This window comes from Suillus fuscotomentosus (assembly GCF_016647785.1).
Source record: "Suillus fuscotomentosus strain FC203 chromosome Unknown F5891scaffold_33, whole genome shotgun sequence".
NCBI lineage: Eukaryota > Fungi > Basidiomycota > Agaricomycetes > Boletales > Suillaceae > Suillus > Suillus fuscotomentosus.
In genome coordinates, this window is record NW_024539545.1 from 289,397 (window position 1) to 314,965 (window position 25,569).

At 49.8% G+C, this 25,569-nt stretch overlaps 5 protein-coding genes across 5 annotated transcripts; all 5 read left to right on the forward strand.

The window, feature by feature from the left end:
• Positions 1 to 1,253, forward strand: F5891DRAFT_1039097 (uncharacterized protein). Its single transcript, XM_041361929.1, has 4 exons — positions 1 to 316; positions 367 to 439; positions 494 to 611; positions 667 to 1,253. The coding sequence occupies exons 1-4, from the start codon at positions 49 to 51 to the stop codon at positions 1,084 to 1,086; spliced, it is 879 nt and encodes a 292-aa protein (XP_041224942.1). The 5' UTR covers positions 1 to 48; the 3' UTR covers positions 1,087 to 1,253.
• Positions 1,254 to 1,310: 57 nt separating this feature from the next.
• F5891DRAFT_408423 (membrane bound O-acyl transferase family-domain-containing protein) lies at positions 1,311 to 2,793 on the forward strand. Its single transcript, XM_041371722.1, has 2 exons — positions 1,311 to 1,659; positions 1,720 to 2,793. Exons 1-2 carry the CDS (start codon positions 1,411 to 1,413, stop codon positions 2,722 to 2,724), a joined length of 1,254 nt encoding a protein of 417 aa, XP_041224943.1. The 5' UTR covers positions 1,311 to 1,410; the 3' UTR covers positions 2,725 to 2,793.
• Positions 2,794 to 3,654: 861 nt separating this feature from the next.
• Positions 3,655 to 6,173, forward strand: F5891DRAFT_953854 (uncharacterized protein; the record flags this gene model as incomplete). Its single annotated transcript, XM_041375218.1, has 11 exons — positions 3,655 to 3,808; positions 3,883 to 4,293; positions 4,344 to 4,387; positions 4,443 to 4,602; positions 4,652 to 4,889; positions 4,943 to 5,146; positions 5,202 to 5,327; positions 5,381 to 5,533; positions 5,587 to 5,706; positions 5,761 to 5,896; positions 5,958 to 6,173. The coding sequence occupies 11 exons, from the start codon at positions 3,655 to 3,657 to the stop codon at positions 6,171 to 6,173; spliced, it is 1,962 nt and encodes a 653-aa protein (XP_041224944.1).
• A 394-nt stretch (positions 6,174 to 6,567) lies between these two features.
• On the forward strand, positions 6,568 to 10,620 carry F5891DRAFT_1129002 (glycosyltransferase family 41 protein; the record flags this gene model as incomplete). Its single annotated transcript, XM_041364343.1, has 12 exons — positions 6,568 to 6,648; positions 6,823 to 7,667; positions 7,719 to 7,797; positions 7,855 to 7,975; positions 8,006 to 8,442; positions 8,498 to 8,664; positions 8,716 to 8,921; positions 8,970 to 9,077; positions 9,137 to 9,258; positions 9,436 to 9,590; positions 9,847 to 10,075; positions 10,180 to 10,620. 12 exons carry the CDS (start codon positions 6,568 to 6,570, stop codon positions 10,618 to 10,620), a joined length of 2,991 nt encoding a protein of 996 aa, XP_041224945.1.
• A 554-nt stretch (positions 10,621 to 11,174) lies between these two features.
• F5891DRAFT_981140 (FAD binding domain-containing protein) lies at positions 11,175 to 13,386 on the forward strand (the record flags this gene model as incomplete). The annotated part of the gene is made up of 12 exons (XM_041377082.1): positions 11,175 to 11,204; positions 11,257 to 11,376; positions 11,435 to 11,593; positions 11,646 to 11,847; positions 11,901 to 12,007; positions 12,062 to 12,096; positions 12,142 to 12,318; positions 12,371 to 12,426; positions 12,480 to 12,489; positions 12,551 to 12,566; positions 12,617 to 12,643; positions 12,697 to 13,386. 12 exons carry the CDS (start codon positions 11,175 to 11,177, stop codon positions 13,384 to 13,386), a joined length of 1,629 nt encoding a protein of 542 aa, XP_041224946.1.
• Positions 13,387 to 25,569: the final 12,183 nt, after the last annotated feature.

Genomic DNA, 25,569 nt, shown 5'->3' on the forward strand with positions numbered 1-25,569 from the left:
ACTCTTCAGAAGCTTTTGGACAACAAACCACAACAACTCGTCTACTTCATGATCCCAAAGTTCGCTAATCCGCACCTCCAAGGTCAAGGCTTTGAGCTTGTGTCTCGAGCACAGCTTAGGTCTGATGTAGACCCCTTTATTGACGCGGACGGTACATCTGATGTTGAGGTCACGACTTCGAAGCGCAAGCTGCATGAGCTCCTCTTCTCGGAGTTTGAGAAGTTTCTATCAACAGCTCCTAGTCATCCTTGTAGGAAGAAGAGGCGATGCAATGGGAGCGAGCTACCACCACCGGACTTACAGGACGGTCTAATATGTATGTATCCAAACGTGTAAGAAATGCTCCATAACGGCTCATCTATACAGCGTTTCGTCTGCTTTCCAGTACAGCACCTCCAAGGATCATATCAACTATCCCGAAACCTCCACCCAGGCCAAAGTACTCCATTTCACATTGAATTTTTTCTTCCCTCATGATTCTCCTTGTCTGAAGAACAAGACCACCTGATTGCGAAGACAATCCTATCCAAGCTGACGAACGGATGAGACGCGCCCAGGCTGTAGCCGTAGACTTTGCACGGCCAGACGTGCCGTCGCAAAAGCACATCAATGTGCGTAATATGCAATATCCACAAATTTTGGCGTTGTAGAAATCATCCCATTCAGCCATTTGTACAAGACAACAAGAAAGTCATTCGTATGAAAGGCAATTTACCAATTCCTCACCCTGCAGTGATGGTCACCGAAAGTCATCGACACAGAACAGTGCGTAGGCAGGCAATTGCACCAACAATACCTGGTGCCATCGACTCCCCACATTCATTGCGGGCAACCTGCATTGTTTTCCCTACTGCTTTCCCTGAGGATTTGCAACTACATCGCAAGACACACACCAAAGCAGTTAAGAAGAAGCGGTCTTACGAACGGCCGCCTCCTGCTTATTGGAGGCCAGATTCTAATCAACGGGGACAATGCGTGGGCTATGGATTGGGCTATCCAGGAAGTTGGAGTGTTCGTTACGAGGGCGATCCGAGGAAACGATGGTATGTGAGAGATACCATGCGGAAAGCGACTTTCATCGCGTAGAACTTCTTTGTTGCCGTTGAGCGTGATTATTCTTTGAATCACATTCATGGACGTTTCGAATTTGTGAGTTGGAACTTTACTTAGATTGAGGCAACTTTGAGTTTGAGGCCTTGATGTAGCCTATGATAAAGAGACCTTATCTCCATTTGTCTAGTGTGGTTCTAAACTCTAATGATGCCGTAGCAACGTTCGTGCACTGCACCGGACGAAGTTTGTCTTGCTGTCAGCACATCAGATTGTGCAGTTCATCAATTGGACATACATTACAGGGTATACTGCATTTCCCATGTTCATAGTAGTTCATCATTGACAAAAGCTCTCAGCATGGCCAGCCTCTTTAGACTGCTTGTACCCCAGGAGAGAGTTTCGTTGTCGGTATCAACTCTTTCAACATTTTTCTTGCCGGCCTTTGTATCGTACCTTGCAATGGGCGTGCTCGTTCAAAGAAAACGCACTGCAACGATCCGCTTTGCGCTTCTTCCAGTTATATTGCTGTGCGCATATCGAGCTGGCTCGTCGCTCGATTTTTCGTTCGGCATTCCCAACTACCGTTTTCTCAATCAAGGCTTAGTTGTGAGTGTACCGAATAACATATCACGAGGGGCTCTGTCTCATTCAAGTATTACAACTCAGCTTGCCATATTCACCCTTTCGATGCGATCGACTGCTTGGGCTTTTGCAAAAAAACCATACAAACGAATGACTTTGCAACCAAACAACAATTTCCATGGTGATACCATGTCAGGCAGCACAAGCAACCAGTTTACCAATATTGAGAATACCCCACTATATACCGCCATCTGGAACGTGTGGGATCTATCAGTTAACCTTCGCGGGATTGGGTGGGATTGGGCGGAAGGCTTGCGCATTCCTGAGAGCAGTCTTGGAACAAAGTCAACATTAAAGTTCCTGCTCATCACTCTCGCGAAGCTACTGTTCTATGCGCTCGCATTTGATGCTACCTCTGGAGCCGCTCGCGATTTTTCTCCAGAAACATTCGGATCAATTGAAGGAGGCACAATATTTGATCCATCGCTGCCGCCTCTCAGTCGCTATACCCGGTCTACTATCATTACGATCCTCTCTGGTTGGACAGCATATTTTGTGATTGAATTGGTGTATCAGATACACGCTATTGAGTTCGTCTTGTTATTCAGACAAGCACCATCTCAATGGCCGCCCTTGTTTGATGCTCCGTGGCTTTCGACATCGCTGACCAGTTTTTGGGGTCACAAGTGGCATCAATTGTTCCGGGAGTGCTTCATATCAGTCGGTGCTCGACCATTGTCATACCTACTTGGTCGCACCGGAGGGGTCGTGGGCGCATTCCTCATCTCAGGCGCTCTGCACTATCTTGGATTGAAGGCAATGGAACGAGGTGGTCACCCTGTTGTTGTGTTTGGGTTCTTCTTCATGCAGGCCATCGGCCTAATTCTGGAAGGCATATGGAAGAAACGTACGGGCTTACGTGTCGATGGATTTTTGGGCTTGTTGTGGACTTGGCTCTGGGTGGTCTTTTGGGCTAACTTCATGGTTGACGCATGGGGGAAAGTTGGTTTGGTCGGGTCCAAGTTCTTCCCCGACGATTACAGACCGACAGTCTTACTTGTCCACTTGTTGGAATATTATTTTATGTAATGCAGAAGCAATCAACGAGGCGCCTATAAACAGGGCAGACATCAAAATTGATGCGCCGGCGGGATCTCCATTACGTTTCAGACTTCCGACATTGCCTCCTGCTGCTCCATCGTAGATGTCCAAGATCTGTGCGAATACCTCGGATGCCCGGTTCATATGCAAAATTCGGGAGATGCCTGTGTCACTAGTGCGATGAAATGAGCGTTAGCTAATCTCGTGTAGGGGAATCTGATGGTTTCACCGGGGAGCTCGCGAGGGTGTGTTACATTATCCACGGCCTGTCTCCAACCTCGACTATGTACTCGTTTTCTCGCTGCCGGGAGCGCTGATCAATGAGGCATTGCGGGGATGAAAAAATGCAGGCTCACCTCCGTCTGTCCGAGGTAAGTATACTACTTTCAGTTTGTCAAAACATTGTGAATAGCGTATTCAAGCTGAAGCATCGTGTCGTTGCAAGAAGGATTGTCTACAAGCCTTTCTATATTCCAAATGTTTGCTTCGGACATTACCAAATGATATTTCATGTTGGAGTCGCGGTGTGCTGCAAAATGAAGGAACTTGTTACATAGTTTTATTTCTTACGTAATCTTACCTTGCTGCCAATGGTTGCCGGAGCCCCTTCGAAGGCGAAGTAATATTGACTGTAACATGACCTCGACGCCCCCGCCAGCTGGTGCTTTTGTCGTCCCGCAAATACCTCGTCTTCCATCGACAGCAAGTTCGCGTAATCGAGTTTCAATAGGATCATCCTTCTCGTTTGGCCCGCAACCAATCATTTCCTCATTCTCTGCGGCGGATATGAGTGGCTCAGGTCGACCCCTTGCGCTTGATCCAAATCGTTCTATGCTTCCAAGCTCGCCAAGATCCTCGCTTCGGCGATATCGGCGAGCGAAAGAGAGCATAGGCCGTCATCCCCTTGCGAATGATTCCATGGATGTTTTTCAGGACACTGAGATGGAATCTGACAATGACGATGGCGAATGGGGGATGATTGACCGGATGAGGCTGTGGCGGCACGATGCTTTGATGCAGCATCTGTATGAAACTGCCGCCTTCTGGGGAGATAAGATACTGTCATGGACCAGTAAGTCGCGCCGCCTCGATGATTGCTATTGCTCTGACTGTTCTTATTATTGATGTATCTTCTGTGACGTGTAGATGACGCAAATGACGCGTTTTGGCTAGCTCAGACTTACTTCATGACCCATCAGTACGCGCGTGCTGAAAGACTCTTGACTAGGCCCTTTCCTGCGATGACACCAAACGTGCAGAGTGCACCCTTGAATGGCCTTGAACACAGGCTAGTAGACGATCTTAAAATGGGTAGTTTGACTGCAGACACAAAAGGCAAAGGCAAGGAGGGGCACCCTGACACAAGTATAATGCCTCAATTGCCAATGGGTGACGTTGGCATGATGCAAATTCCTGAAGAGTTACAGGATTCCGTATCAAGACTTGTGGACATGAGTGTAGCCTGCAGATATCTTGCTGCGCAGTGCCAAGTGCGGCAAGGGAATTGGACAGACGCGACGGAGATGCTCGGTGAAGCGAATCCATTCCGTCATTCAGGTTGATATCAATCATGTACGACTGCTGCCATCTACTAACAGATCATTCAGCAAGGAGTGGGCCTGCCGTGCCGAATGTCGATGGTGGCATCAAGGTAAGCGGATATACATTCCCGACCACAACATTTGAACTCTTGTTTGGTTGTGTAGGTCGAAGCATCCATGTGCCATTTGCGTGGCATACTTATGCTTAAGCTGAACCGTGGAGACCAAGCAAAGCTTTGCTTCATGGAGGCATTAACTTTGGACGTCAAATGTTATGATGCATTCGACCAACTAGTCAGTGGTGAAATGATGACTCCGGACGAAGGTTAGGCCACAAGTATCATTGCTCATTTCCTGGTATTTGACTGCCATAGAATGGGAGTTTATCCAGGGTCTCGCTTACAGGGAACAAACGCAAGACGATGCCGATTTTGTGCAGCTGATATACACTTCTCAATTGCGGAAGTATAAACATGCAGAAGAGCATGCCCTGACCCGGAGACGTCTTGTCGAGGAATTTGGACTTTCTGACAATCCCGATGTGTTATTCAGTTTTGCTGATGCACTCTATGCTCAATTCCGCTGGGCTGATTGTTATACTATCACGACAAGGTTAGAACACTTGTCGAAAGGAGTTTAAATTCATCTCAGATGTCTCTTCACAGGATATTGGGGCTGGTTTCTATTCATGATCCTACCATGCCATTGCACATTGCCTGCATGTACCATCTCAACCATCTTCACTCAAAACTCTTTATTCTAGCACATGAACTTGTGGAGCGGGAACCTGAAAACCCCATTAGCTGGTATGCAGTTGGAGTTTGGTATCTTGCATCAGGGAAATGGCCGCAAGCCCGACAGTACTTCAGGTGAGTCTATCAGAGCTTCTTTCTTCGCATGCTTGTGAAGCATCCACATCCACAGTAAAACATCACTTATGGATCCACGGTTTGGGCCTGCATGGATCGCGTTTGCCCACACGTTTGCGATGGAAGGCGAGCATGACCATGCTGTCACTGCGTATTCGACCTGTGCTCGCATGTTCACAGGGTGAGGTTGTTCTCGATCAGCTGAGTCGTGATAGACGTGCTGAAGAAGCCCAGTTCTCATTTACCATTGCTATTTGTGGGCATGGAGCAAATTATGCTGTCCAATCATTTGTTAGCCGATGAAGCGTTGAACGCTGCCTATGCCACATGTGATGGAGACCCTCTTCTTATCAATGAATTGGGAGTTATGGCATTCACGCACGGAGAGTGAGCACAGCGCTGAGCCAATCTTCTGAGGCTCATGCTGATTCAATCAGCAGCTACCAGCGAGCAGCGGATCTTTTCAAACGTTCGCTCGAACTTGCTCAAGTGACGCAAAGCTCCCAGATGTCATGGACGACAACATACCTCAATCTCGGAACTTGTTATAGAAAGTTGAAGTTAGTTTAGTTTAGGTTGCTCGAGAGCGTGCACAGCTGACGTGCTTGTCCCAGGAATTATGAGATGGCCAAGACAAACTATCAGCATGTGTTAGAAATTGAACCCCAACATCCTCAGGGTCTTGGTTATCTGGCCATGGTGTATCATCTCCTCGGAGAAATAGATAAGGCAATCATCAAATATCACGAGGTATGCTGCAACCTTTGGCATGGTTTGTTCCTTACGTCCATCCCTAACGTCCATCACGAAGGCACTAAGCATTGATCCCATAAACGGGCACTTAATCGAATTGCTGAACCTCGCATTGGAGTCTGACCTTTGTTGTGGTTCGTTGGAGAAAGTTTACCCCGGTGGCGAGGAAGCTTTCCGGGCTATGATGGTCTCTCTGAAGACCAAGGTCCTAGATGCCTCCAAAAAGCCCAAAGTGGATAAACCAGGTGCAGATGTGGCAATGAGTGTAGGATGATGAGGGTAGACGATGTGTCGTTGTAGGTCAGTCTCCACTCCCACGCTGTCTTCGGCATACATGCAGTCCCAAAACGCGATTCCTCGAAATGGTGGCGATCTCCTGCCAAAGAAAGTAACGCTTCCAGCCTAGCAGTACCTGTTTCTTCCATCATTCGTCTGAATATACAGATACCTTTTGATGCCGAAATGCCGATGCTTCGTTCTCCACAGTCTCCCACAGCGGACAATACGTCGAACCATAAGACAAACATTAGGGTGCAAGCCTTACGCAAGATGCACAGCTGTAGTATGACCCTCATTCGGATTGGCCAAAAATGACCCGATGACGCGGCTATGAACTCTGCACCACGGGCGTCTTTGGGTGAGACGCAACTTGACCACCTTCTCCAACGATGAGGTCTACAACCCATAAAGCCGCTAGTAACGACATCTTTGCATGCCTACAGAGTGATACCCCGGACTGGGATTTCTTGGTACGTTACCAGTACATTTCTTGATTCTTTGTTTAAATGGGCAAGCAGGACGCCCTGTTATCTGAACTCATGATATCACCAACATTATCAGAGCAAGCATTGCTGTTTTACCGTGAATTATGTACCCATTTGAATGCAGCAAATGATAGACTGCTGGCGTCAGCAACTCCTCAGCATGCTCATCGTCTTCTGAACGTCTTCACATCCGTTGCGAACATTCAAGAAAAAGTAGATGGCAACACACCATCCACTCTTCGTCATTATGTGAATGCGATTGAAACGGGTATCCGTCTTTCACCGCCGCTGTCCTCAGGAACCACGTTGACATTCCGAGATATCATTCTTGCCAGCTGGTTTGCATCGCTTGCATTTTCCACGCTACCGCCATCACCAGAACCGAATAATATCTTGGACGCAATCCAAGATCGTGCTAGCACCAACCATCTTCCACATTTCGACGACACTAGCTTGGCACTAGTGCATGCAGTCCATCATGCCAGTGACGGCTTCATTCATGCTATGCTGGATCCCATTACCGGAACACTGCCCAATGTCGTACTTTTTCCAGATCAGGCGCAGATGCTGTCGGTTGTCGTTTTTGCTTCCCCACATACCACTTCTGATGTATGGGCTGCACTTCACTCTGGTCAATCGACTTATGAAGTCAAGACTGCAACCTCATCTGCGTTGCTTACCCTTGCACGGCGCATTCAGGAAGGCGCATTGATTGCTGACCTCGGTCTTGATATTCCGCATTGTTCCAGTGATGCGCTGGTTCTCCTGCTTCACTATCTTGCGCTATCATTGTTTCCGAGTGCCTCTGCATTCAATGATACTGGTGTTGTCCTGTGCGGCATGAGCAGCAATGCGGCTTCAAATACGCCACGAGTCGCTTGTGGAAGGGATGTTGCCCGCCTTTATTACGAGAAAGGGTTGCAAATCGATCCCACGCATCCCCATTTACTTTCGAATTTCGGCTCGCTGCTGAAAGACGCTGGCCACAATACCTGTGCAGTTGGGTGAGTTGTACCAACATCTGTGAAGACTTACATATGCATAAAAAATTAAAGGGTTTTCAACTACGCTCTGCAACTACACCCTGAATTAGACATTGCACTGGTCAACATGGCAAATACCCTGAAAGATATGGTAAGCATTACTTGCTTCTCAGACGAGCTGCTGTATCCAAACGTCTTGGCTTCGCAGGGCCGTCCTGCAGATGCGATTCCTTATTACCTTAAGGCTGTAACCATAAATGCAGGCCTGGTCGATGCCTACTGTGGATTGAGCATGTCTATGAACGCAGTCTGTAACTGGACAGCGCGAGGTAATGTGTGACCTTTTGCACCAATACAAGCTCAACATTCCGCAGACCATTGGTTGACAAACACCATAGTGATATGTGAAGAGAACCTTTCGGAGCTTCATCGTCAGAACATAGGCATCCTCGGTGAGAGGAGTGTTGATGACTGGCTTCTCAATGTAGCCTTAACTACATCAAGACCTCAATGCGACCACAGCTTGAGAAGATGGGTTCACCGATTTTACCTTTTCACAGATGTTTCTGATGGGCGACAACCTCTCCTCAACGAAGGGAGTTTCCTTATACGTCTTATCGACTGGTACCGGACTAGGATGCAACACCGACGTTACGTCGAAACTTATGGAGAGACACTCTACAGTGAAGAGGCATCATATTCACAACCAAGGGCAGCTCCTACTGCGAAGCTGTTTGGCTTTGTCCTTTCCTCGGCGTCCTTACAAAAAGTTCCAACTGTACTACCTTTTCATACTGTATGTCAAGTCCACGTCAATGTCTTTCAATTTTTAGCTTACATCCCCCGATAAGTTCACGCTTCCACTGCCTAGCCGCACCATTCGACGCATCGCACACAGAAATGCCCTTCGTGTGTCACATAATATAATGACGCAGATATCACCAGACAGAGTGCCATTACTGCCGCGGCCTCCGTGGAAACGGCGTATTAACGTCGGCTATGTGTCCAGCGACTTTAGGTACAACTAGCTGATGCTTTGTTTCTCGCGCTAATGCTGACAAGAGCATAGTGACCATCCCTTAAGTCATTTAATGAAGTCGGTTTTCCAGCTGCACGACCAGGATCGGTTCTGCGTCTTCCTATATGCGACGAGCCCGTCAGATGGGTCAGTCTTCCGACAGTACTTTGAGCACGGCGACTTCAACTTTCTCGACGTCTCTTCGTGGTCAAGTGTAGACATAGTTAACAGGATTGAAGAGGATCATATACATATCCGTGCGTCGCATACCTCCTTCAGGACGTGCCATTGATGCAATAGCATAGTTGTCGACTTGGGTGGTTATACCAGAGGAGCGAGGAACGAGATCTTCGCTGCAAGGCCAAGTCCCGTTCAGATCTCGTTGATGGGTTATGCTGGAACATTGGCAGCCAGTGGGTTTTTACCCTATATAGTCCTGACCATTGCCACCCTGACCTATCATCTTGCTCAGGCTGGTGCGACTATCTCGTCTGTGATAGCATCACATGTCCTGTCGACCTATTTGCACGGGTTCAAGCATATCGAAAACAAAGCCTAAATTATTGCTGCCAGCACAGTGATTTTGGGGTTCCAGTAGGAGAGGAGGGTGATCCAGAATCATCTTCTCCCCATTGGATCTAGTATGTTCTAGACATTTACTTCAAATCCAGGCTAATATGAATTTAGCGCGGAGTGTCCAATATATATGCCAGTAGGTTTAGATTCTTTTACTGCTGCCTGGGCGTCTTTAGCTTCGAACCCTTTCGTTAGCATACATATTTTGTCACCGACCACAAACAGTCTTATCGACATGGCGAAAATCTTTCTGTCGAGGAGCGTGCTCAGATGCCAGCGGAAAAGCTATGGAATGATGAAATCAAGTGTAGAACAGATCTTAGACGAGCCCTGTTTCCTGATTTACCCTTGTAGGTGCCGCTACCGTGTTCTTACAGCCCATTTTCATCCTTGTTCTAGGAATGCTATCATTTTTGCCAATTTCAATCAAGTACGTGTCCTTTCGCTGTTGTTCACTTGCTGTTGTTGATTTTTGTCTTTAAACCACAAAGTTGTATAAGGTTTGGACTGCAATTTCATTATACGTGAACAACTAACAAACAGCGACCAAACAGATCGACCCCGTGAGTCTCTGGCAGTACTTGATATCGTCAACGGGTCGCTGAGTTCGTGTCAGAACATATTTGCAACTTGGCTTCGTATTCTAGCCCGGGTTCCATGTAGCATTCTTTGGTTACTGCGATTTCCCACTGCTGGAGAAGCCTACCTGATCCAAACTGCCAAGGAGTGGGCAGGCGACGAGATAACATCACGTATCAGGTTCACGGATGTTGCTGAAAAAGACTATCACATCTACCGATGCCGAGTTCCCGATCTATTTCTGGACACGTCAGAAGTAAGTCTTTGACGATTAGCGCCCCCTGCACAGGCTGACTTGTTTATTAGTGTAGCGCGCACACTGTAGCAGCCGAGTGAGTGGTTGCATTCATATCCCACGAGGTTGAAATTGACTGTATATTATCCAGCGTGCTCTGGGCTGGCACGCCGATAATTGCTTGCACCTGGCCTAGTCATCGACACAAGATGTCTTCTAGGGTCGCTGCGAGCTTGGCCAGTGCTACGGGGTTTGGCGAGTACATGGTGGTATCCAGTAGGGATGAATACGAAGAACGTGCGGTGGCCCTAGGGAACAGCATGTGTTACACTGTGCAACCCAATGGCGATGGGGAAATAAGTGGGGACCTGCTTGACCTACGACGGCGTCTTTTCTTAAACAGAGATACCATGCCCTTATTCGACACGGAGCGATGGACAAGGAACTTGGAGAAGGCATATCGGATGGCTTGGAAGCGGTGGGTGGATGGCTCTATGTTTAGGATGAGTGATGATGGTTGTATCTGGGTCAAGGACGATATCGATGTTCCCATCCGCATGGACTGATGAGATACCCCACCTGTGTAGTCAATCACTCACGTACTCGATGTGCGCTCAATAAATGTTATGTAGTAGGACAACCTGGAGTACGATGTCGATTTACATACAAGCAAGTACAGTTGACTATCTCATCCCCGACTCCCACTTTTAGTGGGAAGAGGGTTTTGTCGGATCCAAACGTCCAGGCACCTATACCCTGATGCGTGAGAACATTTTTGGTTACAGTTGATGATGGTCAGAATGAATGCGTGGTAGCGATTCGGATCGAGGCCCATGTCGTCTGACGCGTCTCTACAGTGAAGAAATAGCTTCATATCTAGAATGTCTGTGTTTCTCTCGAAACACCTCAGCACGTGTCCCTTCTGCAGTGAGACATAGAGCCATAGACAAATTATGTGATACCATGGCCCTGTCAACGACGCGGCTTCCCGACTCGATGCGGCATAGCGCCAGCTCTGATTGTTCTGATCGGCCCAGTCTCCATGTCATAACTACCTGCTTATCTTCCAAATCGTTGGAATTCGAACCAACTAATCCTCCTGTCAGTGTTAGTGTTATCCATGAATACTGCTCATCCCCCCGTACTAGTTGTAAGTGACGACCTATGACACATGTTTACATCTCAGCTGAATTCCTTGTTAGGTTGGCGCTGGGCCAGTGGGTCTGGTAGCAGCGTTGACGCTCCTCCAAAATGGTATCTCAGTTCGCATCATCGATAAAGACCCCCATCCTCGCATCGGACAGCGTGGTACTGGAATATGGGTTTGTCGCACATCCACTTGTCACATTGCCGGTCTCACTGAAGGCATGCTCTATGTAGCCACGTTCCCGCGAACTCTACAACTTCCTGGGCGTTTCAGAAGTCATTAGTCTGGCAAAACCAGCCCCTCCCATCCGTTTTTACAAGCCCGGAACGTTGGAAAGTCTGGAAGACGCAGTGCTGGTCCCGCATGTCGAACCTACTCCAGCAATACCATTCGTGTGCAACACGGTCGCCTGATCAAACCTTCATGCTGACTCGGTTTTTTTAGAACGGCCACAGAGCGATGGGTCAACAACTCCTAGATGTCATTCTGCGACGCCACCTAGAGAAATTCTCTTGTTCCGTCGAGATGGGCACCGAACTCCGCTCGTTCGAGCAGTCCGATGAGGGAGTCACTGCTGTTCTAGCAAAGAATGGCATATCAGAGACTTTTGATACTAAGTGGATCATCGGCGCTGATGGTGCTCAAAGTGAGACGCAGCTAAATCTGTTGGGATGCACGAGACCGAAAGTGGCTTTGCAGGCATCGTGCGCAAGCAACTTGGTCTCACATTTTTGGGCGAGACTAGAGACGATGCCCATGCTGTGACAGGAGATATCCGCTTGACGGGCGTTGGCCTCGATAGACTGGTACGTCCATTTTCTGCATATCTCATGGAAAGCTCTTCTATTGTAGTCTTGAAGTATTGGCACCGATTTGGAAACTGGAAAGAACAAGGGTATGTTCAGTTGAGCTTGGAGACATGTATATTGACTATATGCAGCCTCTCATTGCGCCCAGCAGACGAAATTGGCGATGACGGCTGGCAATTTTTCCTCTTTGGCCATGAACTAGATTTGACTAAGATCGCCGAGAGCGAAAAGCTCGTTTTCGAGACCATCACGTCGTTAATGCCAACGGAGATTTCATTCAACAAGCTGGTTTGGATGAGCTACTTCAAGTGCGTTTTGTGTTCCTGGCTGTGTTGATGCATGTTTATCGGTTTGTTCCAGGCCTAATATCCGGATGGTGAATAAGTTTAGCGAGGGTCGAGTGTTCGTTGCAGGCGGTATGTGGTTCCGTTCGAGATGTGCATGGCTATGCTCATGCATGTCATCATAGATGCTGCTCAGTATGCTATATTTGAATGCTTCTTCGTAAACTACCACTAACACATATCCAAGCGTCCATAGCCCAACGGGTGGTCAGGTATGGTTGATCCGATTATTGCTGACACTTGCTCATTTGTCTACGAACAGGGACTCAATTCAGGCGTACAAGATGCAGTGAGTCGGGTAGATGCAGCATGTGTGTTGCAACTGACCGCACCCTACACCAGTTCAATCTAGGATGGAAGCTTGCGCTCGTCCAGAAAGGGCTCGCCGACAAATCTCTTCTCGAGACATACAGCGCCGAGCGTCTGCCTGTGATCTCCGAGATGCTCGGCGTGACCACCTCGATTCTCGACAAGACGATGGCATCTAAAGAGCCGCAGATCGGACGAAATTCAATCCTGTTCATGCTCGGCATCAACTGCCGATTCAGCACCATCGTACTCGATGAATTTGTGACTTCAGTCGAGAAACCAATCAACGCATACGGAGTGCTTGACGAAGGGCATCTGGAGGCCGGGGACAGGGCACCTGATGCACCCAATATGCTGCAGGTGGGGCGCGCAGAGCCTGGCGCGACTACGCTTTTTAGTTTGTACAGACCCTGGTACCACACAATCCTTGTATTTGCGCCGAGTCTCGCTGATGCTACCCCGATCTTGGGTGCACTGGAGACATACGACAAAAGTGTCGTACGATCGGCAGTCGTTCTGCCATCATCGGCATCAGTAACGTCTGTCGTATCTCCTGCTGATCTCGTTCTCGTTGATCAGGAGGGCCATGCTTATTCGGCTTACCTCATGGAAGCTGGTCAGACGAAGGTGTTTGTGATACGGCCAGACGGAGTGGTTGGGGCGATAGTTCATGGTACGGAAGGGGTGAAGAAGTATTTCTCAAAAATTCTTGTGCAGATCTAGTGGCCCAAATATTTATTCATTCTTTACTTGAGGCTTTGTATACATGTACAGCTTATTCCTGTATACCTCATGCAATGTAGTGTATGATATCCGTAACTGAAAATGAGAAAATGAAAGTGATGCACAACGGAGAACCGCACAGTAATATGCACGAAAATTTTGCGCGAGCTCCGTCGTGCTTCAAACTACGACGTAGACAGGTTGAATATCAGTTGATCCCCATCATACATCAAAAATTCACCGAATTATATTCTGTTTTTTCCGTGTTTTTTTTTAATGTCTGGGGTCAGATATTTCAGACAGTTTGGTGAAAACTGAAGAAAATAATCATTGCATCTGGCAGGATTTGAACTCATGACTTTTGAACTGTGAGTTAGATCATGTGACTATTACACACAACTTCAAGCAGCATTAACCACTTGGCCATAAGACCTTTCCTATATACAACAATACGTCATATATATATATCACACTCCACTGAGTTGGAAATATTTTTTGTTTCACTCCCTCAACAATTACTTTATAATCACCTTGCTTGCAAGGTCATATGGCATGTGAGAATGTGTGTGGGATTTTCTGCCAATAATAAACAATAATAAACATCACTAAACTGTATACAGCTTTCTTTCTACAATCACAATCAAGTACCATCTACTATGTCGCAAAAGCTCAATTCTGCGCTCAAACCTGCTGTGAATATTTATTCCCTATCGTGTCTATGGAGTTGTGGCTATCAGACATCTTCTCTGAGAGACCTGAGTGTCACCGTCAACTCTGAGTCACCAAAAGATCGATCAAGGAAGCTGGCTAACTGAAGCCGGGTGTGTCCCCTGTAAGTGTTTAAATTTCAAGTGATGTAAAGGTCCAAATCTTGTTTCTGCAACCAGGAAGGCTGATGTAAGCCAGAGCTCTGAAAACCTTCCCTTCTTTCTTCTTCCACTGACACTGTGCGGCTGGAGATTCAAGGTACATTTGTGTTTTTGTTTCTTCCAGTTCAATCCGCCGGTTTGGGAAGCCTCCAGGAGGTGCACTAGATTGGTAGGCTACTGCAGCAAAGATAGGCCTCCAGGAGGCGTCATCGGAGCATCATGCAGTAGCTTTGTTTATTTTCCTGAGTCCGATGTAGATGAGGAATCTTGACTATACGTGAAAACACTTAAAACAAAAGGGGTGCTCAACAGCAAGACCGGGATACGAGACAACGACTCGACCCAAAGGACAACTACTGAGAGAAGTTCCTCGAAATAAAGTGGAGGGAAACTCTTGTGAGCTAGGCGGGCGCTAATAGGCGCGAGAAGATAACGCGCGCGAAGGCGCGCGTGCGCGAGGCGAAGGCGCGCGAGATGCGCGCGTGAGCGGGAGGTCCGAGAATGCGCGCGCGCGAAGCGAAGGCGCGCCTAAAGCGTTAGAGGCAAGATCTTACTGAGGAGTGAGTGCAAAGGTGGAGGATTGACAGGAGGATATGATCAGATAACAAGTGGGGAGGTGATCTATTCACTTTCCAGTCTACAAAGATAAGGGAAAAGTAAGTACCAGAACTAAAGGAAACCCTTCTGTATTTAAGAATGGAGAAGGCGCGCTTCCGAGCGCGCTCCCGAACCGAGTAACCATATCAACTCTAATTATAACTAAGTTTAAATAAACTTTCCATAAGTAGCGCGGATGTCGGACCGAAGATTTTATTAGTTCAATGGATAAGATAGAAATAACGCACCAGCGAATCAGTAAGGACATGGGACGGATGGACGGACGATAGCGCGAAGACCTATGAGGAGGCGCGCGAACGCGCGCGCGAAGCGCGCATAGCGCGTGCGTAGGTAAGGCGCGCGTAAGTGCGCGCGAGTTCGGATAAGGCGCGCGCGAGTGCGCGCGAGACTGGTCCTTAGGAGTAGAGCTGTAATGTATAGGAATGTATGGTTAAAGGCCGGATATTCGTCATTGAGACGCGCGAGTCTCTACATCTCCTGGGGACTTACATTCTGAGTGTCCCCACTCAGTGCTATAACGCAGGATCTTGGACTTAGAGAGGTGGTGATAGACAGGGATCAGGTGATCGCGAGAGTAGGGCCGTCCTTTGATGATCGCGAGCATCGATGATGTAATCGGAGGAGATGTTGATAAGAAGATGGACGCGTTCTCGCGATCTCTTGACTTCTTTGTTATCAGTTTTTCATCATGCCTACTTTCAACGTTGCTATGCTGAACTCTACTCCTTCCCCTGAGCCTGTTCCAGTGGCGCAAGGGCTTCCTGAGGACGCGCCTATGCACGACGCTAGCGCGGAATCCGATACCGACCGCCTCTTGGCCGCTTGGGCCTCCATCCTCATTTCCCTGGAAGGATGCGTGATGTCCGCGCCTGAACTCAAGGCGGAACTCCTCGAGGATCAGGAGATGTGGTTGCGCGAGTGGTATTCTGTGCTGGTGAGTGCGCTTACATGTCTAGATCTATTGTAGCCTAAGATTTCTAGACAACCTTGAACGGCTGTTCCACGCGCGCGGGTGTGTTAGCGGTGGCGCTGGAGATGGATGATAAGAGCGCGGAGTTGTTGAAGCAGGGGCGGAAGAGTTGCAAGGAGATTGAGGCGGTTGTGAAAGATTGGAAGGCGAAGGCGATTGCGTCAGTTCCTCAGGCGCCTCCCATGCAAGCTGCGCGCGCCACTGGCGCGTCCGAAGTCGATGCGCGCGCCACTGACGCGTCTGGTACTGATGCCAGCAAAAAGGTGCGCCTCTCTATTTCCTGTTGGCGCGCCTCTCTATTAACGCGTTTGGTTGCGCTAGCCGCGTGTTGGGCGCATGTCTGTGACCAAGGCGCGGCGCTGTGGCGCCTGCATTGCCAAGGACATTGACTGTGGAGGCGCGCCTGGTCGACGGTGCCCTCCTTGTGATGTTTCCAAGCGCGCTTGCACTTTCTGTAAGTCGCGCCTATTGTCTTTCATTGGCGCGCGCCACTGACTGCTGTGGATTAGCTAAGCGCAACCTTACTGATGCGCCTAAGGCGCGCCCGCGCAAACCAATGCCCAAGCGCCCTATCGCAGAGTCTGCAAAGGAAACCGCTTCCTCTATTGCGGTTGAGGATGAAGAAGAATCCGAGGAGTCGGAGATGGATGTGGAGATTGTTGGGGAGCGCTCTGTGGAGGAGAAGGTCGTGCGCGCCTCGCGCGATATTCCAGTGCGCGCCGTTGGTCCTTTGGCGTCTGGTTCTGCGCCTAAGGGAAAGGACAAGTTCAAGGATCCAGCGGTGGAGTTGAAGGAGGCGCGCGCCGAAGCCGCGCGTTTGAAGGAGGAAAATGCGCACTTGCGCACTTCCACTCTCCAGATGCGCCAGTATGCGCGCGCCCAACAGGCGGACCTCCTCAACTATTCCAACAAGTTTTTCGCTATGTCTAACGCTTGGGCTGAACTGGAGAGGCAGATCAACGACTCCCTTAAGTAGATGCACTTCTCTTTTGTTTTTCTTGTCTCCTAAGCGCCAATGCGCCTGTGTACTCCTTTTTGAGCGCCAATGCGCCTGTACAATGTATCCTGTGTTGCCATGTCCATGTCCATGTCCTTATCTGATTCACTGGGCTTAAGAAATTAAAATGATAAGTATGTAAGTAAATGACAAGCGCGCAACGAGATCAAGGTAATGCAATGGACTTTACTGAATTTTCTGCGGGGTGCGCGCCCGTCTTGTCTTCTTCGCGCGCCTTCCATCATCTATTCCTGCCGTGTTGCGCCGCGCGCGTCGAAACGATGACGCGCGCGCGCTTGAATGAAAGTTAGAGAAAAAAAAGGGTGCGCGGCGCCGCGCGCGTGTTAGAAAGTGAAAGTCTAATGAGGTGATTATGCGCGCGCTATACAATTAAGGTAGTGATCAGTATGTACTTGCGGGGTATTAGCGTGTTTCTTAGTGCGTTGGTTATATTCTAGAGTCTGTGGGGTTTATGTGCAGGCAATGCGCGTTATATGAACAAATGATATGAGAGATATCACCGGACGAAACCCGGGGTAAAACTGAGAGTATGTACTTAATGGAATATTTTTGTGTTCTTCGTATTATCTGGTGTTTTTGTTTTTATGTTTTTGAGGGGCGCGCGTTCGCGCGAATATGATTCAGTGATGCGCGGGCGTGCGGAATATGGTCGCGCGCGCTAACCGTCTTGCGCGCGCTCGGGCTCGTCTTCATCGGGTTCTACGGTTTCATACGCTTCTAGTTCGTCGATGCTCTCGTCGTCTACTCCAGTCATTTGGGTTACCGATACGCGCTCCTCGCTACGCGGGTAGTAAGGAATGACGCGAAATGCGGCGAAGCGAAGTTTTGAGATTGCGCCGTCCAACTCGGCCAACATATATGAGCCTCCCTTCGTGCGACGCACTACGATCATAGGTCCCAAATAGCGTGGCTTCGTCTTCTTGCTCAGCTCGTATTCGACTTTCGAGTTGCGTACCAACACTAAAGCGCCGGGTTCGAAGTCGTGCGATTTGATAGACGCGCGGAAGCGTCTCTCAAAATCGCGTATGGACTTGTAGCGCGCCGCGACTACTTTATCCCTAATCGCGTTAATATCTTCTACGCGCTTCTGCAATTGGCGCGCGCGCCATGCTATAAGATCAGTAGTGGTGAACGCGCCTCGGCTTGGTAAAGGCGCGAGGAACGTCGCTTCTGCAAGATCAAAGGGAAATATTGGCTCGACGCCATGCATCATGAAATAGGGCGATAAACCCGTCGCTTTATGAATGGTGACGCGCTCGGCCCAGAAAACTGAATGAACTACCTGATACCAGCGAGAATCATCTCCGTCGCAGCTTTTAATGATGGCCTCCCGGACATCACGGTGTCGTCTTTCGACTATACCGTTTGCCTGAGAATTATATGGCGAGATGCGGATCGGGTGAATCCCGTATTTGCGCGCGAGTTCGTCTACTGCGAGCCTATATGCGGGCGCATTGTCCGTCACTATTTCTGTGATCGGGCCCCACCTACACAAGAGCTCCTCGAAAATAAAAGCGGTTAGCGCGTTAGTATTTTCTTTGCGCAGCATGCGCCATTCCGGATACGACGTTAGCGCGCATCGCGCTTGCACGAGGTATTCATATCCGCCCGCCCTGGGCATCTTCATCGTGTCGATGTGCGCTTTGCGAAATAGACCTCCTGGTATGGGGACGATTGGAGGAATATGCAGCCTCCTCGTTTGGCGAACTTGGCATTCGTGACACGTTTGTCCATACCATTTGATGTCTTCGATGATGCGCGGCCACCAAAAGCGTAGCCGTAGGCGCGCGCTGACGGTATAGATACCCTTGTGCCCTAGGTCGTCATGCGCCTCCTTGAGAACGCGATAGCGCTTGTTTGGAGGTAACACTAGTTGGTGTTTGCCGTGCGATGCTCTGCGCCATAGGTTGCCTTCCAGAACGAAATAACGCGCCGCGTTGTTCACGAACTTCTCGAATTCTTCATCTGAAACGTCAGTGGGTCTTTCACGCGTGGTAAGAAACTGTTCTATAGTGGTCATCAGCGCGTCTTGCGCGCGCGCCGCGTCCGAGCGCGGAATATCTGGTTCTGGTTCTTCAGTCTGTGCGACATCAAAATATACGCGCAACGCTGGTACGCGCGCGCTCTGCGAGATGAAACATGTGCGATGCGCTTCGTGGCGTATGTCACCCGAACCACCAGCTATACGATGCGTGCGATCGTTTAGAAGCGCGATAGCGAACGAGTATGCGCGATCAATCCAATCCTCATGATTATCGTCCTCTATGGGATCGTCCTCAGCGACTGGTCTCCTTGAGAGACCATCGACCCCTTTATGCTTTTGCGCGGATACATGAACGAGTTTGAATGAAAATAAAAGGATACCCGCGATCCATCGGTTGATGGTCGCGTTAGGCTGCAAGTCCGGATTATTGATCATACCTTTGATATACTTCGCGTCTACCTCCACCGTCAGATTCTTTACCCCGAAGATGTATACGCGCACCGCGCGCAACGCGCGGAAGAGTCCAAAGAGTTCTAGTTTCGCTTGAGAGTAGCGCCTTTCCACGTCGTTTAGCGCGATTGAGCCAAATCGATTTGGATAGCGTTTTCCGTCTTCGCCTATCTGCAGCAAGATAAATCCTACAGCGATATTGGAAGTATCGACTGCTAGGATGACTTCGCGCTCGCTATCATAGTCGATGCGCCTTAGCGCGGGCGATTCTAGAATTGAGTCCTTGAGGGTCTGCATGGCTTCGCGCTGTTCAGGGCCAAATATAAATGGCGCGTCTTTCCTGGTGAGGTTAACTAGCGGGCGCGCGATGCGCGAGAAATCGCGAATGAATATGCGCAGGACACCGCAAGTTCCTAAAAATCCGCGCACTTGCGACTGATTGGTCGGTTCTGGCCAGTCGCGAATCTTCTGTACCTTGGATTCTTCTGGTACGCGCCCTTCAAACGTGCATTTGTGTCCGACGATGATTGCCATAGGCGCGGCTAGAACAAACTTTGATGCGGATACGGTTGCGCCTACGTTCTCTAGGCGCTGTAGAATGCGATTGACAACAATGCAATGCTCCCAGATGAAGCGCCGGATTCCTGCATTTTCGGGTATCGTCTCGTAAGAACCGTCTTCGCGCTGATAGCGCGTTCGCACTGATTTGATCGGAACATCATCCACGAATGGCGACGTGAATTCTGGAATTTCGTGTTGCAAGATAAACGCGGTATCGCCTTGGTAAACCTGTACAGCATTAGCATGTCCTTGAGGAAGAGTGGTTAGCCGATGAGGACCCAAAGGCGTTCCAAAGGTCGTCAAGTCGCGCGAATCTACGTGAAGCGCGCGCTGGTCATAACCTGAATATAAGTCCAATACAGCGTACACCGCGTATCCGGCGAACGCTTCCGCGAGAAGTTCAACAAAAGGCGGAAGCGACGCGTCGCGAATTGTTACCGCATTAAGCGGCTGCAAGTCGTGAACTAGGCGCAAGGATTTTCCATCTTTCTTTACTACGCAGAACCAGCGCGAGCGATACGCGGCCGTTGATGGTTCATATACTCCCGACGAGATCTTCTCCTTGATGATGCGCACTACTTCATCTAAGGTGGCTGGCGGGATCGGAATATTGCGCTGAGACCAAGGCGTGTGCGGAACCGTAGGAATCTTGTATGGCGGGAAGTAGGTCTCATTGAGGCGCCCGCGCTCTGAGGCGTCCCATGCGAATGCGAGTTCGTGTACGCGCACGAGCCAGCGCACCAACTTGAGTTCTTCTGGCCATAGCCAATTTGCTGGGTCAAGGTCTAGTTTATCTGCGCGCGCCTGCGTAAAGCGCGCGCCTGGCGTGAATTCTGGAGGATGGGTGGGTAAGTCGGGTAATCCTGCTAACGGGTCATCTGGTAATTGGCGCACTACCCTATACTCTGCGGGCATAGTGGTAGGTACCGTGCGCACTTTCTTCGCGACTGGTTTATAAACCAGCGCGTGAAGTACGGGATCATAATAATAAAAGGAATTAAAGGCGTCGATAGTCGCCTTATCTATAACGGTCTGCGTGGATGTTAGATGCGCGTAACGCGCTGAATACTGCGGGATAGAAGATGAAGAAAATTGATGCGTAGAGACTAAAGGCGATGCGTTGCTGCTCCTTAAGAGCGAAAAATGGGACGCGCTATCCGCGCGCGCTATGCGCGGCGCGTTAGGCGTGATGCGAGAATGCGAAACTTGATGCGATAAGGAAAATACTTGGGAAGACGAATGTGTATGGGCTTCTCCCCGCGAATGCTGCAGATCATCGATACTTAAAAACCCTGTTCCTCCTCCTTGAGCGCGTGCGAGTGCGCGTGACTCGCGCACTTCGCGTCTCTTGCGAGCTGTCGCTTGACCCAAGGTAGGGTTGGAATGCGCAGTTCTTTGCGCGCGTTAGGATCAGTCAGTATGAGATCCTGCTCTCCGTCGGGCAGATCAAATGTGCGGCACGAGGTAAGCTTAAAGAATGGGCGCCCTAGTAAAACTTCAAAGGTCGCGCGCTCGATGACCTGGACTTGGAAGTATAAGGGTCCTGCGCCAAAATCAAGCGGGACGTTCTCTATGACTCCTAGCGTCGCGTCACGTGACGTGTTTACCGATTCCATATTGAGGCTATGGTCCGACCTGAGCGGTACGCCGAGCTCTTTCCATACTTCCCTTGGCATGACTACTACTTCCGCGCCTTGATCTAAGACGCAGGTGAGAGTGCGCCCTTCCAATGTCTTAGCGCGAATACAGCGCAGGGGCGCGAAGTGATCCGCGACGATTTTACCGTCGTCGCTTCGCATGCGCACATCCTCGTATTGCTTGAGCCATTGGTCGGTTGCGGGGTGCCCAGATAATTCGTGCACAGATACTGCGCCTACTGTGACGCGCTTCTTGGTCGTAAGTTCGCGGAAATGTTGGCGAACGTCGGGAGATACAGCTAATAATTCCCTTACTGGGATATTGAGATTGGAATCGAGAAGGCGCTCGACAACGCGTTTGTCGGCCTCCTTGTCTTCAAGCGCGAATGCATAACGATATGATGATGACTGTGCTGGTGCTTGGGTTGGTGTTGATGACGACGATGGTGGCAATACTGAAGATTGAGATGGGGATGACGACGATGACGATACTGGCGCGGACAATGATGGTGTTGACGATGCGGGCGAGGCGCCCTTAGGAGGCGCCTTGGCGCTTGTTGGCGCGCTTATTGGCGCGCTTAACGGCGCTACTTTCGCTACCTCTTTTCCTTTACCTTTGTCAGACGAAGCCTGTATTTCGGGAGAGATTATCTCCTCCTCTACCGTGGCTTGCTTAGATGCAGGTCTCGGACGCGCGCGCGTTTCGCTGGGTATTTCTACACCATCGAAGCGCACACTTTTACCTTTGGCATTGCGCTTCTGGTCGCGCCTTGCAGCTACATAGGCTATCGCTTCTGTCATGAGATCCACCGTCTCGTCGTCCTCTTCGAGTTCCGTTTGCGCGACTGTGTGCACAAACGCAGATGAGCCTACATCAATTACCGCGTCGATCTCGTCGGACGCGCGATAGAATAGTCCCGCTGTCGCGCCTGTACTAGCGGTCGTATCCGGTGTCGCGCGACTTGCGTGATGTCGATCTAGACGATCCTTGAGTAATCCTCGGCCTGGAATCCAATCGCCATTTGGCAAAACAAGCTTGCGCGTCTCTTCGCTAACCTTACATTTACCCGCGTCAATATACCTTTGTTTCTCTGCGCAACGAGGGTAGTAATGTTCGAGACTGCCGCAAAAGGCGCAGTCATTGAACGTAGGCGCGTCGCGCTTATATTCGCGCTTGGTTACTGTGCCTTGCGCGGGCGATTGCGCTGACGTGGTAGCTGTGACTAGGTTAGTGAATGGCGCTGCCGTAGGCGCGCTAGGCGTCGCGCTTGCTGCAGGCGCATTCGCGGGCAGAACGAAATGTCCAGCTGTAAAGACGTCCATGAACGGGTATGGATCCTGCGGGTAGTGATCAGGAAATTTAATCATTAGGCGCGTGCGTATTAGCGCCTGAGTATCCTTGGGAATCCCTTCCATGAATATGCGATCGCGCTCGGCTTTACCAATGCGATCTTCTGCCAATAGCGGTTGCATGACTTTCTTGAACGCGCGAAGGTAGTTGCTTAACTCCTGGTACGAGGGCATCGTCTTGTTCGCGTATTCGTGCGCGATGGCTTGTAGGTCCGAAAGCGCGTAGCGCCTTTTGCCATCCCATCCGGGATACATTACCTTGACTTCTTTCATGAACGCGTTGTAATCGCTTACTTGCGCCTCCGGCATTCCGCCCCATAATTCTCGGTCATCGCGCTCAAGGTAGCGGATGATACCCTTAATGCGATCGAGACCTTGTAGACCTACATCGTCAGCGAGCTGCTCGTATAGGTCGATAAAGTCGGCGAGGCTGTCGGTTGTGCCATCAAATTTAGGCGCGTCCGTTGTTCCACGGACAGGCATTCTGGTTCTTACTGTGGACATGACGGGCGGTTGGGAAATTGCAGGCGCGGGGATCTTGTGACTGACAAGTGCTTGGCGCGTGTTCGCGAAAGGAAGGTTTGATATAAAGGTACCGCCTGGGATTGAAAATGGCGCGCGCGGGGTTTCTAAAGCTTCTTGCTTGATCTTAGGTATTCCCGTTGTAGGAAGCGCGTTCTCGCGCGCAGGAACTACTGGCGCGTTAAGTGGAGTGTCGCTAGAGTCGTCAAGCTCGGTTAGCGCGCTTAGCGCTGACAGGTTAGAAGTATTAAAAGGAGGTTGATTGGGCGTGTGGAGGAATGTTCCGGGAAGTTGGCTCCTTGGGTTATCTATTGCTTCGAAGCCGTCGGATGACTCTTCCTTGACGGATTCTTCAGGCGAGGGCGTGACTGGCGATATCAGTTGTCTAGGCGCGTGCGCGAAGAGCGCTGGATCTGGTCGCGGAGGTTCTGATATATTGCGCGAACGACCGCGCGTGTGTTGAATGAATAAGGGTCCTGGTATAATGGATTCTACCGCTCTGTCGAATGCGGCGATGGCTTCTTCTCTGGCTATGCGGCGACTGTTGGGTCTGAGGCGCCGACCTTCTATCTCAGAAGTGTCCCTCGCGGTGGGCTCCAGTTGTAGATGAGGAATCTTGACTATACGTGAAAACACTTAAAACAAAAGGGGTGCTCAACAGCAAGACCGGGATACGAGACAACGACTCGACCCAAAGGACAACTACTGAGAGAAGTTCCTCGAAATAAAGTGGAGGGAAACTCTGTGAGCTAGGCGGGCGCTAATAGGCGCGAGAAGATAACGCGCGCGAAGGCGCGCGTGCGCGAGGCGAAGGCGCGCGAGATGCGCGCGTGAGCGGGAGGTCCGAGAATGCGCGCGCGCGAAGCGAAGGCGCGCCTAAAGCGTTAGAGGCAAGATCTTACTGAGGAGTGAGTGCAAAGGTGGAGGATTGACAGGAGGATATGATCAGATAACAAGTGGGGAGGTGATCTATTCACTTTCCAGTCTACAAAGATAAGGGAAAAGTAAGTACCAGAACTAAAGGAAACCCTTCTGTATTTAAGAATGGAGAAGGCGCGCTTCCGAGCGCGCTCCCGAACCGAGTAACCATATCAACTCTAATTATAACTAAGTTTAAATAAACTTTCCATAAGTAGCGCGGATGTCGGACCGAAGATTTTATTAGTTCAATGGATAAGATAGAAATAACGCACCAGCGAATCAGTAAGGACATGGGACGGATGGACGGACGATAGCGCGAAGACCTATGAGGAGGCGCGCGAACGCGCGCGCGAAGCGCGCATAGCGCGTGCGTAGGTAAGGCGCGCGTAAGTGCGCGCGAGTTCGGATAAGGCGCGCGCGAGTGCGCGCGAGACTGGTCCTTAGGAGTAGAGCTGTAATGTATAGGAATGTATGGTTAAAGGCCGGATATTCGTCATTGAGACGCGCGAGTCTCTACACCGAACCTTTAGATTTGTACTTACACCCTATATGCAATGCAGTTATGCCTGTTGAGATGGTGCTCGAGGGATGCCCTCCAGGGCTTGATCTTGAGGGAATAGGTGATATGATCAGCAGAGCTGATGGTGATGGGGATATTTGGACCAAAGAAGATATTTTACAAAAATTCAGGTATGGGGCTGCTGGCTTGAATTTACTTGTAATTGTTGATTTATTCTAGCAATCTCAAAGTTCAAGTGTCCAGCCCTGAAGATCTCTCGCAAGATGTATTGACAGAAGAGGAGATGGAGAGAGGGTGCCGGGACCTCCTCCTAAGAAGAAACTCAAGTGTGGTGTGGATTCACAAGCTGACCAGTTCCGGAGAAAGCTTGAGAAGGAGATGGTAAAAGCCGTTCAAAAGGCTAGGGAAAATGCAGGCAGGCATTGTTTTGTCTTCTTGGTATGTAGCTCGACCTAACTCTAGTCAGTTGTCTTTGAAAGCTTCAAGTACCGTACAGTGGTGCTTGAAAGAGCCCGCTGCCACAAAGTACCAGCCCCCTGGAACCAATCAAAGGAAGCTGAGCAACAAGAATGGCTTGAACCTCGAGTTTACCGAATGGCTATCAGCAGCAACAGGGTCCCCATCCTGTTACATCTCCCAGCTGTGATTCATGAAAGAGGTGAAAAAAAGCTATATTCCGCTGTAGAAACAACAATACAACGAGGAACAAAAGATGCTCCAAACTGTATCTAAAAATAGTTGTAAGGTCGCACGTTGCCTAGTC

Excerpts from the sequence above, each read along its gene's own strand:
- F5891DRAFT_408423 (XM_041371722.1), top strand. The coding sequence starts at position 1,411 with ATGGCCAGCCTCTTTAGACTGCTTGTACCCCAGGAGAGAGTTTCGTTG. Across the intron at positions 1,660-1,719 it reads TTCTCAATCAAGGCTTAGTT|CTTGCCATATTCACCCTTTC; the intron begins GTGAGTGTACCG and ends ATTACAACTCAG.
- F5891DRAFT_1039097 (XM_041361929.1), top strand. The coding sequence starts at position 49 with ATGATCCCAAAGTTCGCTAATCCGCACCTCCAAGGTCAAGGCTTTGAG. Across the intron at positions 317-366 it reads CTTACAGGACGGTCTAATAT|CGTTTCGTCTGCTTTCCAGT; the intron begins GTATGTATCCAA and ends TCATCTATACAG. Across the intron at positions 612-666 it reads CGTCGCAAAAGCACATCAAT|CCATTTGTACAAGACAACAA; the intron begins GTGCGTAATATG and ends CATCCCATTCAG.